The 17,536-nt window shown below is 39.0% G+C and overlaps 1 protein-coding gene across 1 annotated transcript in view; it reads left to right on the top strand.

The window, feature by feature from the left end:
• Nucleotides 1–17,536, top strand: part of DNAH9 (dynein axonemal heavy chain 9) — a 3,419,770-nt gene that overhangs the window by 1,225,829 nt on the left and 2,176,405 nt on the right. The window contains exon 20 of the mRNA XM_044069722.1: nt 1,982–2,852. Coding sequence (XP_043925657.1) covers nt 1,982–2,852 — 871 coding nt within the window. The remainder of the gene's footprint in view (nt 1–1,981; nt 2,853–17,536) is intronic.

Raw genomic sequence — 17,536 nt, 5'->3', positions numbered from 1 at the left:
GAACAAGTCTTTATAGTAACAAACTCTGTATATTATCTTCCCATGTCCTAGATTTGAACAAGTCTTTATAGTAACAAACTCTGTATATTATCTTCCCATGTCCTAGATTTGAACAAGTCTTTATAGTAACAAACTCTGTATATTATCTTCCCATGTCCTAGATTTGAACAAGTCTTTATAGTAACAAACTCTGTATATTATCTTCCCATGTCCTAGATTTGAACAAGTCTTTATAGTAACAAACTCTGTATATTATCTTCCCATGTCCTAGATTTGAACAAGTCTTTATAGTAACAAACTCTGTATATTATCTTCCCATGTCCTAGATTTGAACAAGTCTTTATAGTAACAAACTCTGTATATTATCTTCCCATGTCCTAGATTTGAACAAGTCTTTATAGTAACAAACTCTGTATATTATCTTCCCATGTCCTAGATTTGAACAAGTCTTTATAGTAACAAACTCTGTATATTATCTTCCCATGTCCTAGATTTGAACAAGTCTTTATAGTAACAAACTCTGTATATTATCTTCCCATGTCCTAGATTTGAACAAGTCTTTATAGTAACAAACTCTGTATATTATCTTCCCATGTCCTAGATTTGAACAAGTCTTTATAGTAACAAACTCTGTATATTATCTTCCCATGTCCTAGATTTGAACAAGTCTTTATAGTAACAAACTCTGTATATTATCTTCCCATGTCCTAGATTTGAACAAGTCTTTATAGTAACAAACTCTGTATATTATCTTCCCATGTCCTAGATTTGAACAAGTCTTTATAGTAACAAACTCTGTATATTATCTTCCCATGTCCTAGATTTGAACAAGTCTTTATAGTAACAAACTCTGTATATTATCTTCCCATGTCCTAGATTTGAACAAGTCTTTATAGTAACAAACTCTGTATATTATCTTCCCATGTCCTAGATTTGAACAAGTCTTTATAGTAACAAACTCTGTATATTATCTTCCCATGTCCTAGATTTGAACAAGTCTTTATAGTAACAAACTCTGTATATTATCTTCCCATGTCCTAGATTTGAACAAGTCTTTATAGTAACAAACTCTGTATATTATCTTCCCATGTCCTAGATTTGAACAAGTCTTTATAGTAACAGATATTCTTATGTAAAACCTGATAATATGTGCATACTAATGATCCTACACTGCATATACCTTATTAAAAAAAAAAAAAAATATATATATATATAGACATTCACATATTCATATATAACCATTGTAACCAAAACTGTTTGTAAATAATGTAACTGATGTCAAGGATGTCTGAAAAACGCAACTGTTGCTCCTGAATGAAACTGACAGTAAATGATGAAACAATGCAGATAATGTCCATGATGTCTGTGTAATAGAACTTTTCTCCCAGAGCCTCTTCTGAAAAGGGGCATTGCTGACTCAGACAAATGACAACAAATAAACAAACATAAGCAAGGGTACATCAAGGCCACAGTCCACTACTTTAGGTGTGTGGGAGACTACTGTCTGCAAAATGGCTGTTCTGTGTGGTTTGATTTGATTCAAAACTGTGCCTTTTTCTCCCTTCTGTTTTGTTTTGTGGGGTATAACTATTTTTTATTTCTTATGCTTTTAATGTGGTTAGTGTAAGTATGATTTTTTTTACATGCATTCTTTGCAAAATGTTTTCAAAAGACATTCAAAATCTAGATATGACTTTTTCTAAGTGAATGTATGTTTCACATAACTGCTGTTATAAGCCCAGTAACTCACCCCAGGGAAGAAGCTTTCTGGAGAGAAACACCCATTGCTGTGGGGGTGTTTGAGTATCTTGGTTCATATCTAATAAAATACATGCTCTGTTTCATTACTGAGGGCAGAAGTGGAGTTACATTGGCCTGACTATCGGGTGTGAGAACAAATGGAATTCCATTTCTGCTAAAGGGAAAGGGAATCTAGCTTTATGCTCACGTAAAACTGACATTTCTATTTCTTTGTTTTTAGATACAATAGTTCAAATCCATACATTATGCTTGACATGGCACACCAGCAGATAGCAGGAATGGAGTCCACCATGGCTTCTATTTATGAATCGGCAGGCTTGTTTGAAGTCAGTGTACCAGATTATAAGCAACTTAAGCAGTGTAGGAAGGAAGTGCGCCATCTTAAGGAGCTATGGGACATGATCTGTTTGGTTGAAACAAACATGAATGATTGGCAGACTACAAAATGGAGGGAAATTAATGTGGAAAACATGGATTTGGAATGTAAAAAGTTTGCAAAAGACATTCGGAATCTCGATAAAGAAATTAGAGCCTGGGATGCCTTCAATGGGCTGGACAACACTGTGAAAAACATACTGACATCCTTGCGTGCTGTAGCCGAACTTCAGAATCCTGCAATACGGGAAAGGCACTGGCATCAGTTAATGCATGCAACTGGGGTAAAATTTACAATGGATAATGAAACAACTCTAGCTGATCTTTTGAGACTGAATCTACACAACTTTGAAGATGAAGTCCGTGGAATTGTGGATAAAGCAATTAAAGAAATGGGTATGGAGAAAGTCTTGACAGAACTTGACTCAACTTGGAGCAGCATGGCATTTGAATATGAATCTCATCCACGGACAAATGTTCCTTTGCTAAAATCGGATGAGCAGCTTATTGAAACTCTAGAGGACAACCAAGTTCAGCTGCAGAACCTGATGACTTCTAAGTACATTGCATTTTTTCTGCAAGAAGTTTCAAGCTGGCAGAAAAAGCTGTCTACAGCTGATTCTGTCATTTCTATCTGGTTTGAAGTTCAGCGCACTTGGTCTCACTTGGAAAGCATTTTCATTGGCTCAGAAGATATTAGATCCCAACTTCCTGAGGTAAGTTCATATCTGAAAATCCTAGTCAGGTTCTCAAGTTTTATTTATTATTTTAATTATTGCATTGGAATCTGAAAGAGACGTCTGTGAGCATTTTTTGGGAAGGGCAGCAGTGAATTGTTGAGAAATGAAAATTGTAGTACAAGCCTTGGGGGAGAGATCATACTGCTCAACCTTATAGTGCAAAAATTCTGGTCAAAGCCAAAAATAATGGGGGGACAAAGGCCCAAAACCAGGGATAGAGTTTAAATATTACTCTTACATACTTGGAGAGTTAATAGAATAAACCAGTTTGCATATTTTTCATAGGAACAAAAATGTCTGGCGTTATTTCTTTGCTTCAGTTGTCAACAATTTGCCAGAAAACCCCACATTGTATGAGCAGCAGACCAAAACTTTGAGGCAAAATCATGGACATTCTGTGAATTAAGGGACAGTTGACAGAAATGTGCCATAAATAAAGGTATGGGCAACCCTAAAGAACAGTTACCATTCAGTTTGATAAGGTACTAAAATAGCCTTCTAACCATTGCAACAGATGTCAGAAACGAACTCCTAAATTCAGACAATCACAAATATCTAACCACCGAAGCACTCTGCAGTATGAGTTTAGTCTAAGAGAACAGTACTCTGTAACAGACAGGGGTGTAGCCAGTTGTACTTTTCAGATTGTATTCTAAAGATCCTGCACTGCTGTCAACCACATCAATGGTAGCCCCCTTCATGCAGACAGAGGAGTGTTTGCTGAAAAGGGCTTCATGTGGACCCACCCCCATGCCCTCCATTATGTTCCTCTGGTTTAACCACATCCTGGCCTCCTTCATACTTTTAACAACCCTTAACCGGTCCAAAATGCAATATAACAGCTTTGAAGGAAATAATCAAATTCAGGCAGAGGAGGCTAGGGGGACACTTGGCTCCCAGAAGCCACGGGCTTATGAGTGCTCTGAGTTGCATTTTAGAGCTTTTTTCCAAGTTTATTTAATGACAGCTTGAGCAAAAATCATGACTATGGAATGCAATTCAGGCATATATTAAAATAAATAAATAAGTAGTGTCTAAGGTATAATGTATAAAGGAGGCAGCTACCCTGGGTACAAAGTACTAGGTGCCATGATTGGTAGATTCTGATCAATCTTCACTGCACTGCGTTTCATTGTAATCAGAACCGAAGCACGTGGCTCTCCATGTGTGGTACAAACTTTAGCAAGCAACGTTTTTTTTTTTAACTGAAGTGCTTCAGTATTCAATGTGTGTGGCATAAACTGCAGCAGCTGTTTTTCTACAGTTTAAAATTAAATAAGAGCTCAATGAAGTGGTAATTTATCAGATGAAATCAAAATTATTTTAAAGCTTTGTACTGTTGTGAGCAAGTAAAAGTAGTAACCAAGCAGCAGTAATGACTCAGATGTATTGCTAAATATATGGATAGAATAAATGATACAGAATCAGCTGATCTTAACACCCAAAGTGACTGTAAGGTAAGATAGTAAATTCAGTCTAAGCAAGGTAAGAAGAGCTATCCTCTCCCTTGCTGAGGGAAAGCAAGGATACCTTCTAGAAACTTTAATTCAGATCATTAGTAGAAGTCAGATACCTAGCAGCACCAAACTCCTATCCGCCCTAGGCGTGGGGTAAGGATCTGACTCTGTGTGTGACTATTTAATTTCATTTTGTCTACACATTGCACAATATTCTCATCCTTTTTTATCACCAACACTGACTGTAAGGTCCAGGGACTGTTGTATTTCTGGTTTAGCACAGAATTAACATTTTTTGCAGTTCATTGTGCATTGTTTGCTTGTCTGACTTGGGCACCATGTAAACAGCTTCTTCCTTAGCAGTTGGGTTTGTGTGTTCACACGGTGCTCAATCAGTTGGGTTTACCCTGGCTTAGAAGGGGAACATGTCTACAAAACTCCGCTATTAAAGGGATTGCTGCTGTTTCAGTGCTATGTCTTTACTCTCATCCAGACTGTGTGCAGCAGGATCCTTTTCGGATTTCTCCTGTAACCCACTACTGATACTGAGCACCGGTGACTCTATACTGATAGGACTTGATCATGTCACCATGGAAGAGTTTGTGTTTCTGCCTTCTTCCCTCTACTCCACCACATAATTAATATCACCTACCTTCCTCACAGCAATGAAATGACTGTTGTGTGCAGCCTGTAGCTTATTCTGTTGGGCAGAAACGAATACCAATACCTTTTGTCTGGCTGTGCCAGACCTTTTGTTGCTGCTGTGCTTGTGCTGTTGGCACTGTTGTGTCAGCCCCATGAGCTCCCTGAACTCGGTCTTGAACTTCAAGACGTACTTCACTGCTGACTACCTTGTGCAAGTCACATTTCCCCTCCCACCCATCACAAATTAACTCTGTGTGCCTTCCTTGTCCTTTTGCCATAAATAGTAAAATAACAAACCAAAACTACGCCTTCTTGAGATATCTCTCCAAGACTGAAAAGGGGAAGTGAGGCAGGTATTGATCCTAGCCTTGCTTTACTGGCTTTGCTAATGCTGTTAGAGTATTTCTCTATGCTACCAGAAAACTATTTAGCACTCACTTTGGCATGCAATGCTGGGTTTTCTCTCCTGCTGGTGCACACAGTGAAGGGTGAGAAGATCTTTTTCACTCCTTCTCACTCTTCTACACCTCACCCTTATAATGCTTCCATTCTTCCTTTGTGCCTTCATACTGCCTTACTCTCTGTGATGCTTTTATCTCCAGATGTTTTGTCTCTAATTTGTGCAAATCAAACTACTTTTTGAGGTCATCTGAGGATGGTCCAAGTTGCTTTGCTGAATGTGGTATACTTGTAGCTGCTACCTGGCTGTCTCCAGCTTCAGTGGACTGCATTTCCACCACACCCAAGGTGGTTATCACATCCTTGGTCATGCTGACACATTGGATTCTGTTCAAAATTCAGAGAGATTATTATTCAGAGGCATGATAAAGCCACACTGAGCAGCTGCTCATAAGCAGTTCATTATTATATCTCTGAACTGAACACTGTGCTGTTAAATCAGAGATAGTGCTCCCCTTTCCAACCTGTGCAACACAGGTGTACAGGCACCTTCAAGCAAAACATGTAACACACACACACACACACACACACACACACACACACACACACACACACACACACACACACACACACACACACACACACACACACACACACACACACACACACACACACACACACACACACACACACACACACACACACACACACACACACACACACACACACACACACACACATATCCTCAAACATATCCTACAGAATTGCAATCTCTCTCACACACATGTCTTTTTGGTACTTAGCAGTAGTGCTAACACCTTTGACCCTCCATTGAAATAAATGGATATATGCTTTCAACAATATTTTAATAAGTGTACAGTGCATGTCCATATTTGGTGTACTGCTTTTAATTCATTGTTTAGTTTTCATAATTGCAACACTGATTAGCATTCACTTTTTCTGCTTCACACACAAAACAATTCAGTAGAACTAGTCTCTGAGTCACTTTACCACTCTTTTCAGAAGCCAGCGACATTTCTGGAGAGAGCACATGGTTAATTAGCATCAGTTGTGCCCCCACGCTGCTGCATTTGCATGCGGCTTCATCAATGAGACCTCTGTTTGCACTACAGGCTGGATTATTTGGATCACTGTAGTAGTATGGCAGTATCGAATTAGTCAGGCATAATGCACTGTGAAAACCTGTAGAGGACAGGTTAGCGCAGTGTGTTATGCCTTTCTGAATCCCAGGTTCTGTCTGTAAACTAAAAAAACTGCTGTACAGTGAATATTACTTAATTACTTACTGATAGTAATGTAATATGAAAATCAATGATTGTGATCAAACTTTTCATATTGTAGTCAGCTTAGCCATGGTGGTGCAGCGGTAGCGTTGTCGCCTCACAGCAAGAGGTTCTCCTGTTCGATTCTCAGCTGGAGCACCTTCTGTGTTGAGTCTGCATGTGCTCCCCGTGGTTGAGTGGCATTCAAAAGATATATGTGAATGGGCGTGCCTTCGTTGAAGGTTGGGCGTCGAGCTGGCACCTCAGCACCATAAAAATCTATTGCCAATCATTAGCGGACCGGAGTTCCACTGTGGCGACCCCTAACCGGGAAAAGCCGAAAGAAGAAGTCAGTTTAAGATGAAAAGGCTATGGTTTCTGTACCATCTTTAATGGTGACATTGTATGTGTTTGGATCAGGTAAGCATTTTTGTGGTCATAAGCAACTAACTGCTTGGCTGATGAAGCCAAAAATGTTCTTTGTGATTTATATCCAAAATTTTCCCCAGCTCATATTTCTTATGCAACTCAATTAAATAATCAGAATGGTCATCTCCTAGCATCTCCTTAAAATAAACATCCATGTTCTGGAAGGACTGAGCTTGCCTATGTCGTTTACATTAAAGCTTCATTATACTCCTTAATTTTGCTTGACAATACCTTTTTTACTGTTACTTTTTATTTATCCAGCGTGACCATTGTGGTTTTCTCCTGTACCTCATCATTTGGCCCATCTGTTTCCTTGGGATGCAGGATCCCTATAACTCATTCATTCTTCATAGAGACAAAGGCCAGGTGTTACCATCATCCATTCTCTTGGATGGAGTTTTGTGCTTTAAGCTACAACCCCTACTGCACATGCCCAGTAGCAGACTGCAGGTTTTGGTGTGAAGACTGCCTTTGTGAGGTTATTTCTCTTGCTTGTGGAAGTAACTTAGACATTAGAAGGCCCTAGCCCCCTTTAAACACTTGTGGGGTCTGCAGTATTCACTCATGTTTCTGTCATGAAAAGTACAATCCAAATGTGCATCATACCCTTTTCCCCACAGAGATAGACAGACAGGCAAGCAGGCATTCCCTCATTATTTTTCTCTCTCCTTTCACTAGATATTCCAACACCAGGCTACTAATCGAATATGGGTCATCTGGGAGAAAGCTAAACCTTTATCATTCTATCCTAGCAGAGCTGGTGACAATAACTAACTTAACATTACCACTTCCCTATCCGTTAACGATGGAAATGGTTACTACAGCACTAATAATATTACAAGCTTGTGGTTACTACAACACTAATACTATTATAAGCTTGTGGTTACTACAACACTAATACTGTTACAAGCTTGTGGTTACTACAGCACTAATACTATTACAAGCTTTCTTGTTTAGTGTTAAGGTTATATATGATGAAGTCTACATATTTATTCACAGTGTACCATCATACCTAACTAGCTTCTTGCTAGAGGTGTAATTAATGTCTGACATATTTATTCAGCACTTGTGTTGATGAAGGATAAGAAATAGGCCATGACTACGCAAAAGCTTTCAACAGAAGAATTCCTATTAAACAACAAGGTAATATTCTTTAGAAATATAAAACACATAAATGTAACAGCTTTGTTTGTAATCCCTAAAATCATATTTTGATTATATTTTCATCATACTTGAAGCTTGCTAAACTCTCCCTCTGATCGTGAGCTGTACAAATTGTCCTTTTTCTAAGTATTAGCTGAGCCTGTTGGTTTTAAGTAACAGAACAGCCTGTAAACTAGCAGGGATCTTGTTTTCCCTTATTTATATTCTTCATAAAATGGTTGTTCTCTTACTAAGTCCTTTGAGAGGGTTTATGTTTTAAGTGTCTGAAATAAAACACATTTACCCTGCAGCAAAATTTGACTGCCATACCGAGACTTGCATTTGAGGTTTTGCATTAATTGCCCTGATTGTCAGTAAAGACATTGCAATTTTTAAGAAATCTGTCTTATTTAATAAAGAGATCTGGAACCTCCACTGAGTTTTTTTTTTTTTTAAATGCAAGTTTTCATACTTATTTTTCAGTATCGGTTGCAATTAAGAGTCGGGTCAGCCCAGGAGAAATTAATAAAAACATAAATATTGCATTAGGTATTATACCTGAATAAACATTTACAGCCACTCTGAGTGGCTGTTGTGCTGTAAATTTGTTTAAAACATTTTAAAATCTTCTCAACAGTAATAGTATAGGTTTATCGAAACTGAATTCTTTGGTTGTATATGCAGCATTGTTACTGATGCTTAGAATTTCAGTCAAGTAGTGCATTTGCTGTCAAATCCAGTGTTATATTCTGTTTGAGACATTTAGTGTGCACTTTCTTTGAGTGAGGGAGTGACCCCCCACACTTATACTCCCCTCTGATTACTAGCCGTTCCTTTTAGGATCTGGCAATTTCTTATGATTATTGTGGTTCTTCCTCTTTCAGGATGCAGTTTTTGCAAATTCAGTTCGACTCAGTCAGGTTTTCTTCTTTAGTTTGCATGATCAGCCTGATGCATCTCTTTCCTGCACACAGTCTACCCATTTGTTTCCCACTGGGGCGAGAGACCCCCAGCCCATTCATTCCCAGTGGAGATGAGAGTTTGGTGTTGGGGAGCAGCTCAGTTTGCAGATCCTGGGTGCTGTTCTGTCCCTACCCCTCAGCAGTTTGTTTGATTCCCTGGATGTCTGTGAGTGATGCTGCACATGTGCAACCTCCCAGCTAAGTGATGCACTACTGTGTGGAGTAGGCACTCTAAGCTCCTTGCAGCGGATAATATACCTGCAGTCCTGCAGGTCTTGCCAGTGCAGTAAGCTGACCTGACCCCAGACCCGACCAAATGCGTGATCTGGCAACAACCACTCCCTGCCATCATTCCCTACTTGGTCTTTGTAGCACCAGTGTTGATAGCTGAACATTGGTCATTTGGAGTTGTCAGATTTATCCCTCTGCATCATGGGGGTCATGCCTGCCTAGTTGTATTATTTTCACTAGGTATTGTAATATATTTTTTGCAAGCAATATACAACATCCTTTTTTCTTTCTTTTTTGGAAGAAAACTAACTTTTAAACCAGGTACATGTCTTATCTGAATTTCTGGATGGTGTGTGTATACAGAACATTTACCAATCCTCACTTAAGGCAACATGAAGCACACAAACATCCATCCCTCCCAAGAAAAAAATGAAAAAAATAAAACTGATATTATTTTAGGCACAGTAACTTAAGAAAGCACATTATCACACATACTTTTAACAGGGCACAAAGGCCAGCAAGCCAGATCCCACTAGATATGGACATATATTTTGGGATTGAAATGAACTGATACAGGAGGTATAAGTCAAAGCCAGCTTAGAGAGGTTTGTAATTAACTTTGTACCAGTTTTTATTTGTTTTGCATGTGATGTGTTCCATGCTTCATGTATAAGAAGCCAGAGGAAAGCAATATCTGTTATAGAGCAACTTCATTGTGAGTGAAATGAGCTGCATGGTGCCCTGCTGTATTAGGTTACCAGTTCACCTTGGTAGTGTTAGACAGTGGTGCTCCAAAGTGCCTGATCTTATCTGAATTTATTAACTGGGATCAGCCACTGTTCCCACTGGTCCATGTTAAGTCCTGCCCACTATTTATACCAAAAGTGGAAAAAAAAACAACCATAGGAATACAATCATATTCATACAATAAGTGATACAGTAGCAAAGAAACTATCTGAACATGAGGTAAGGTATTGCATCATATAGCTATCATGTATCGTAATATATAAACCGCAAACCAGAAGATACAAAGTACAAACTTTACCAATGATACACAGAACAATCATGAAATCAAATATAATTATTTCTGAACTGCAGTCAGCAAAATAATGTGGTGGTAATATTTAGAAAGGATGACAAGGTAAAATGGGCAGATATTCTGTAACATTATTTTATAAGTGGCAAGGTAAGTTCAACATGTTAACAGGAGCAGTTGCTAAATGAAAAGTGATAAGAGTTAAGTGATTCAGTTAGGTAGAAAGTAAGCAGAGATGGTTCTGCTATGAAAGTATTTTTCAGGTTTTTTGCAGAACTGAGAAGAATGTGAAGAGATTTTAGATTAGCAGCTAGGGTTTTCCACAGTCTTGGACTTGCAGTAGAGAAACAACAGTCTATGCAGGGCAGTTTGTTGGGAGGGGTTTGTAAGGAAGTGGATTTTGGGGGATGGAGCAGAGCTGATAATGTGAGGTCCTGATTATATGATGATTGGAAAAGAAAGGAAACATGTCTAAATTTAGAATTTTAAATAGACTGAGTAAAAGCTATGATCTTTGTTCTATTGGTAATAATTTTTCTTTGGATAGTTTGGGGCAACTTTGGCCTATTTTTAAAGAAAGAATAATAGATTAACATACTGACTAATCATTGATTGTGAAGTTAATAGACTTCTCTTGGAGATAGCTGTAATATGTAAACCATATTTAAATGTAACTGTATTTTTATGAATATGTTCATACTGGTGTTAAATGTCCTCCCCTGGCCTCCACTGAAATGAGTTTCATCCCAGTCAAAATTTCACTGTAAACAAAAATAGATAAAAATAAATACATGTAATATTTTAAGTGTGGAAATAACATTCCCTTCCCAATTGCATGTATACCATCTGGAGACAGAAAATGGAAAATTTGTCTAGATTAGAATATTAGCTTGTTAAGGTTTTCTTTTTTTTGTGTGTGTGTGAGCACATGATGTTTTAAATTCAGTATTTGACAGGAATCAAGATAGATGCCTAGGTAATGGGATATGTATCAGTTTTTCTGTGGAATCTGTGTTTTTAAGTCTTGAATTTTAACTTCAGGGGAGAAAATGGCCTCTGACCTGTGAACACCATGTCAGAGCAGCTCTGATGAAAACATAGGTTTGTAAGTTCATAGGAGATTACAAGGCTAATGGTCCTAGGGCCCTTACAAGCCTAGCCAAGTTCATCCCTTGTTCCCTTAAGGGTTTAGAGAAATGGTCTTGTTATAAGCAGATCTAAATCAGCACCAACTGCCCCATCCAGGAGGAACACAGGTGAATTCCCTGGGGGGAATTTACGGTTTCCCATATAATCATTAAGTTACGCTTAAAAAGGGTTAATGAGGGGCTCTGTTTAACCTATATTGGAAGTTTATTCCATAGGAGAGGCAACCTCTGGGAGACATGTATGTCTCTCCAGCAAGTCCTGTTGATGTCACATGCTAGGTTAAGGTCCCTAGAGTGAGTGAATCCTGTACCATTTGACTTACGAATGTGCAGCATTTCCATTAAGGCAGGATTAGAGGTTGCTCTGTATGAAAAGCACAGGTCACCTCTGAGTAGTCTACATGATACAGAGTATAGTGACAGTGATTTCAGTCTGTCCATGTAAGATCTGTGCAGTGACAGAGACCTTGTTCAAGGCTCCAGAGAGCACCCCTGCATTACCAGGCTATAATTCATACCACACCTTTCGGCCACCTAACCTGCACCAAAACACTAAAGGCAGAGGAATGTCCATATTCATTAAGGATATCCACACCTCCAGGCTAGTTGCTCAGCATAATGAATCCGAGATTATCCAAGCGCAACTAACCCTGGGCAAGACCTCAATCCAAATTGTAACTTGATACAGATCCCCCACCATGCCCCAGGATTCCCATTCCTTATTTCTTGATACACTGGAAAATATTAGGGTACAGTCCAACACTCTAATGGGTGATTTCAAGTACCCCACCATTAACTGGGAAAACTACTCGTGTACCAACTCTTTTGCTCAACGTTTTCTGGAATTCATAAATTCCAATGCCTTGGATCAACTTATCCACACCCCCACCGGGGGCAGCAATATCCTAGACCTGGTCATTACCAACATGGGTGACTGGTCTTTCACACCAGTGGTCAATTCCTCATTGGTTAGATCCAACCACAAGCTAATCACCCTAGACATCCACATCCCGCCCCCATCCCCCATTAGGGAAATCACGGTAAAAAATTTCTCCAAAGCCAACTTCACACTTCTTAAGACAGAAGTAGCAAACTTCATGACACCCATGCAGATGGACAATAGAGGTACAACTGCTGAATCCTACACAAATGCACTTTATAAGCACTTACATGAGTGCATGGATCATGCTATCCATAACAGAACCAAGATGCTATCCTCCAAAAAAAGGAAGCCAATCTGGTGGTCCCCTGCCATAAACAAATTCTACAACAGAAGAAAGAAACTGTTGCAAAAAAAGAGTAAAATCCCATGACTGGAGGAACTCCCTTGTCAGCCTCAGTAAGAAGCTGAGATCCCTCATAAAATCCTCCAAAGGTAATTACGAAAACAAAAATGCCACTGATTCTAAAGACAACCACAAAGCATTCTATAGCTATGTCAAGAATCTCAATGGCAACACTCAGATCTGATCTGAGCTACAGCACAATGTCACTAAATATACAGAACCAACTGATATTGCCAACATCCTGGCAGGTTTAGTGCTAACTTTACCCCTCCTCACCCCCGAAAGGGCCCATCTCTATACCGGAAGAATGCAAAGTTCCTGTAATCACGGCTGCACAGGTAAAAAACACACTCTCCAAAGCCATGAACACAGCATCCATGGGACCTGACAACATCCCAGGCTGTGTTCTATATGAACTACAGAATGAACTGGCACCCCACCTAAGCACCATGCTCAATCATAGCCTCACCGCAGGCGTTGTGCCCACTGAATGGTGCACAGCGACTGTTATCCCACACCACAAAGGGTGAGCCACCACAGACCCTGGGAACTACCGCCCCATTAGCCTAACGAGCCTGGTCTGCAAGGCCATGGAACGTATCATCATGCAACTTATAAACAAAGACATTGGTAATCTCCAAACTCTGGACCCCACCCAGTTCAGGTTTGTAAAAAGGCAGATCATGTCTCCTAAATCTGATAGACTTCTTTGAAGCAGTCACCAAAGACGTAGACGAAGGTAAGGTGGTTCACACAGCCTATCTAGATCTCGCCAAGGCTTTTGACACCATCCCCCACTCTGGAATTATAGATAAACTCACTAAACTAGGTATAAATCACTATGTCACAAGATGGGTTGCCAACTGGCTCACTGACAGAACCCACATTGTGAAAGTAGCAGACTCCAAATCCGACTTCAGACTAGTGACAAGTGGAGCACCACAGGGTTCAGTCCTGGGTTCTCTCCTGTTAGGTATCTACTTTTCTGAAGTACAGGCTAACACAGAAGGTCTTTGACTAATGAATTTCACAGATGACTTCAAACTAGGAGCCATAATCAAAACTTCTAACTATGTAGACATCCTACAAAAGGGCCTCACTAAGACAGATGCCTGTTGTCAAAGCCATGGCCTCAAGCTCAATGCCAAAAAAGTGCATTGTCATCCCCTTTGGTAAAAACTCTATACCCATGAGCTACCACATAGGTGGTGGTCTACTTAACACCAAAAGTGTGATAAGAGACCTTGGGACACAGGTGGAGAGTAGTCTCTCCTTTGATAATCACATTGTGACTGTTGTCGGAAAATCCTTCTACGTGACACACCTCATCACAAAAGGTTTCTCATCTAGGAAAAAGGTCATTGTTCCCCTCTGCTCGTCACTCATTAGACCCATTATAGAGTACAATACCCCTTTTGGTATGTACCGCACAAGACATCTACAACAACTGGAAAGGCTGCAGAAATACCTCACAAAGAGGATTACCGGCCTCAAACAGATGCCCTATGCAGACCATCTCATAAAACTCCAGCTTTACTCCGTCGCATATCACCCACTCAGAGGTGATCTCTGCCTAACATACAAAGCTATGTCAAACGCAGAGCTGTTGGACATCCTCCACTTAAAGAAATCCCAATCCCTCCGAGCTACATGCTCTTGGGACCTAAACCTTGCCACCACAATAAACAGAACATGCTGGAGGGATAGATTCCTGTCCCATATACTTCCCATACTCTGGAACAAACTACCTATCTATATCAAACAAAGCTCCTCATTAGCACTCTTCAAGAAAAATCTTGATGATTGGATGGGAAATAGGAAATTCACCCTGGGGCTCAGCTCGACAGGGGCACAGGAAAATAATTTTCTTGGGTGGTGAAAGCCAATGTACCTTTTTGGCTAGGCTTATATAGGCCCTAGGGCCAATAGGGTAGTACCTACCTATGAACATGTTGAAGACCCTGAATTTTCTTTGTGAGGAACCTTTGAGGTCTCTCCAGTTGCAGGTGCCTGTTTAGGTACAAACCAAAGGGAGCATTGTACTCTGTTATTGGCCTGATGAGGGAAGAGTACAGGGGGGTTATAAACTCGTTTGTTCTGGAAGATATGCCCTTGCTTATGAGGTGAGAAATGTAGAATGCCTTCTTTACCACTGTGGAGACAATGTGATCAAAAGTAAGGTCGCTATCAACCTGTGTGCTTGAATCTCTCACCACTGATTTAGAGTTTAGGATGTTATTAATATGGTAATTTGCAGGGACATTGCCTTTGCCAATGGTGATGATCATGCATTTTTTTAATTGAGTTTAAGACCACAGCTTTGGCACCAATCACTGGCTTGCATAAATCCTTCTTGTAGAATGTTGACATCATTTGGGGACTCAATTACTGCTCCTAGTTTGCAGTCATCAGCAAACTTTGTCAGGGACAGACCTTTTGTTTTTGCCTGTACTTCTGAGAAGTGGATTCCAAAGAACAGGGGTTCCAGCACTGATCCCTGTGGAAACACCACTGATAAAAGGTCTGCTGGTAGGGGTGGAATCCCCTATTTTGACTGTATATGTTCTGACGGTGAGCCAGTTTGCAACCCACCTGACAGTATTGGTCAGCTAAGCCCCAAAATGTTTTAAAGGTTAGCTTAACCATCTGCTAACCAGTAAGCTTCAGAAAATGGGAAAAAAATAAATAAACATGTAGAAACTTACCAGTGAAGTGCAGATGACTTTCCTGATGAAACTCTGGTACAAATGTGTTGCAAAGAAGATACATCCTACATTATCAAAAGGAAATGCAGAATGGCAAATAAAACAGAAACCAAATAAAACAGAAACAATGCACATAAAACATCTAAATCTAAATTTTCAGCAATGACCACTACAGAAAAATAAATTATTTCTAAACGACTGATACTACCAGACAACCAGAAGGCCAAAAGGGTACAAACAAACCAAAAAAGGCCATTTTCCAGGCTTGGAAGACTTCAAAATGGTGCTACAACTATTATAAACAGTGATTCAATAATCATCAGATGAACTACAGACTTTTGGAAATGCAATGAACCGAATAGCAGACAGACTAGAAAAAACAGAAGCTAAAACACTAGAAAATGAAATAAAAATCAGTCAGATGAAAGAAACATCACAATCCAGTACTAAAACTATTAAAGAACTACAACAAAAAATCCAAACCTGATAACAAGAGGTAGAAGAAATAACATTTTTGATATGTGGGATACCCGGAAAGTACAAAAAAATCAAAACTAATTGAAGATTTGCACCAAATTATCATCCGTCTCCTAGATAACCAAACAGAATTTAACCAGATTACCACTGAGAGAGCACACCGTGCACTTAGAGAAGCACAAACACAGAAGAAACCGAGACAAATATACATCAGAGCCCTAAATTAACAAGATCCACAAACACAGGAGAAACCGAGACATGTATACACGAGAGCCCTAAATTAACAAGATCCACAAACACAGAAGAAACCGAGATACATGAGAGCCCTAAATTAAGAAGATGCTTTTAAAATTCTAACATCTGCTAAATAGAAAACCATTAAAATGGAACAAGAATAAAATTTACTTTTGCCCAGGATTTACCATATCAAATTAAAGAAGATCAATAGAAACGGTCACCATTCTGTGCACTTTTGATTGCAAAAAGGATCAAATTCCAAATGAGATGTCCCTCTACCTTAGTATTCCAGGAGAAAGGAACTAAATACTCAGTCAAGTCACCTAAAGAAGCGAAAAAAGCCTTTATAAATTCTTTTAACAAAACGATCGAGTGAAGATTGTTGGTTAAATATTATAGGAAGACCATATACCAAATACCAGCAAACATACTGGATATAAGGCGGTAACCAAGATTTGCTATCTAAATAACTGTAATTTTGGGACAGAATAAGGGTATAAATGCAATGTGTCTTGTATCGGAGTTTTATCTGTGCTGATTTAACATTATTAACAGCTGTAAAGTCTCCTGGGTTGTGTTTATACTCAACAGAATTTATACAATGCACTTCCTGTCATTTTTAATACGGAAGTTCCTGCAAAAGTGCTTTTATATACCATAGCTATTTTCTATGAGAAAGAAAGCATTAAAGTTGATTCTTGCTTTCAAATTGTAAATGGATTTATCACTTATTATATATCTTTGCTGATTTTATAACATAGATAAGAAAACCACAAGGTTAAATGTTAACTGTTGTACTAAAAATGATTTGTTTACTTGTTTATAGTTAAGCTGTTTGAATTTAAACAATGATTGAAAAATATTCCTGCTGTTTAATTACACACTGCAAGTTTATTTTTTATAGCAGGGGCTAAACGACTAGTATCGCTGAGTTATAGGGAAGTTAAGCTAGTTTTAATCTGTTTAAAAATGTCATTTATATTAAATATCAGGGTGAAAATATTAAGGCATGAACATATGTGGATACAAGATTTTGATGCTGTTTACATGTATGGTTCTTTATGCATTGTTAGTTTATTCCCTTCCTGGCACTTCTGGAGTGTGGCTAGGCACAGGATAATAACAGGAAGAGTTGAGTCCAGTGTGTAATTTTTTTTTCTTTTGAATTTATGTGATAAAAATGGTCTGAGAAGCACTATTTTACCACCCCTGTTATATATTT

Source organism: Protopterus annectens, chromosome 4.part0, assembly GCF_019279795.1.
Source record: "Protopterus annectens isolate FY-2018-M chromosome 4.part0, PAN1.0, whole genome shotgun sequence".
NCBI lineage: Eukaryota > Metazoa > Chordata > Ceratodontiformes > Protopteridae > Protopterus > Protopterus annectens.
Note: the sequence above shows the minus strand (reverse complement) of the source record. Positions and strands in the feature narration are given on the sequence as shown.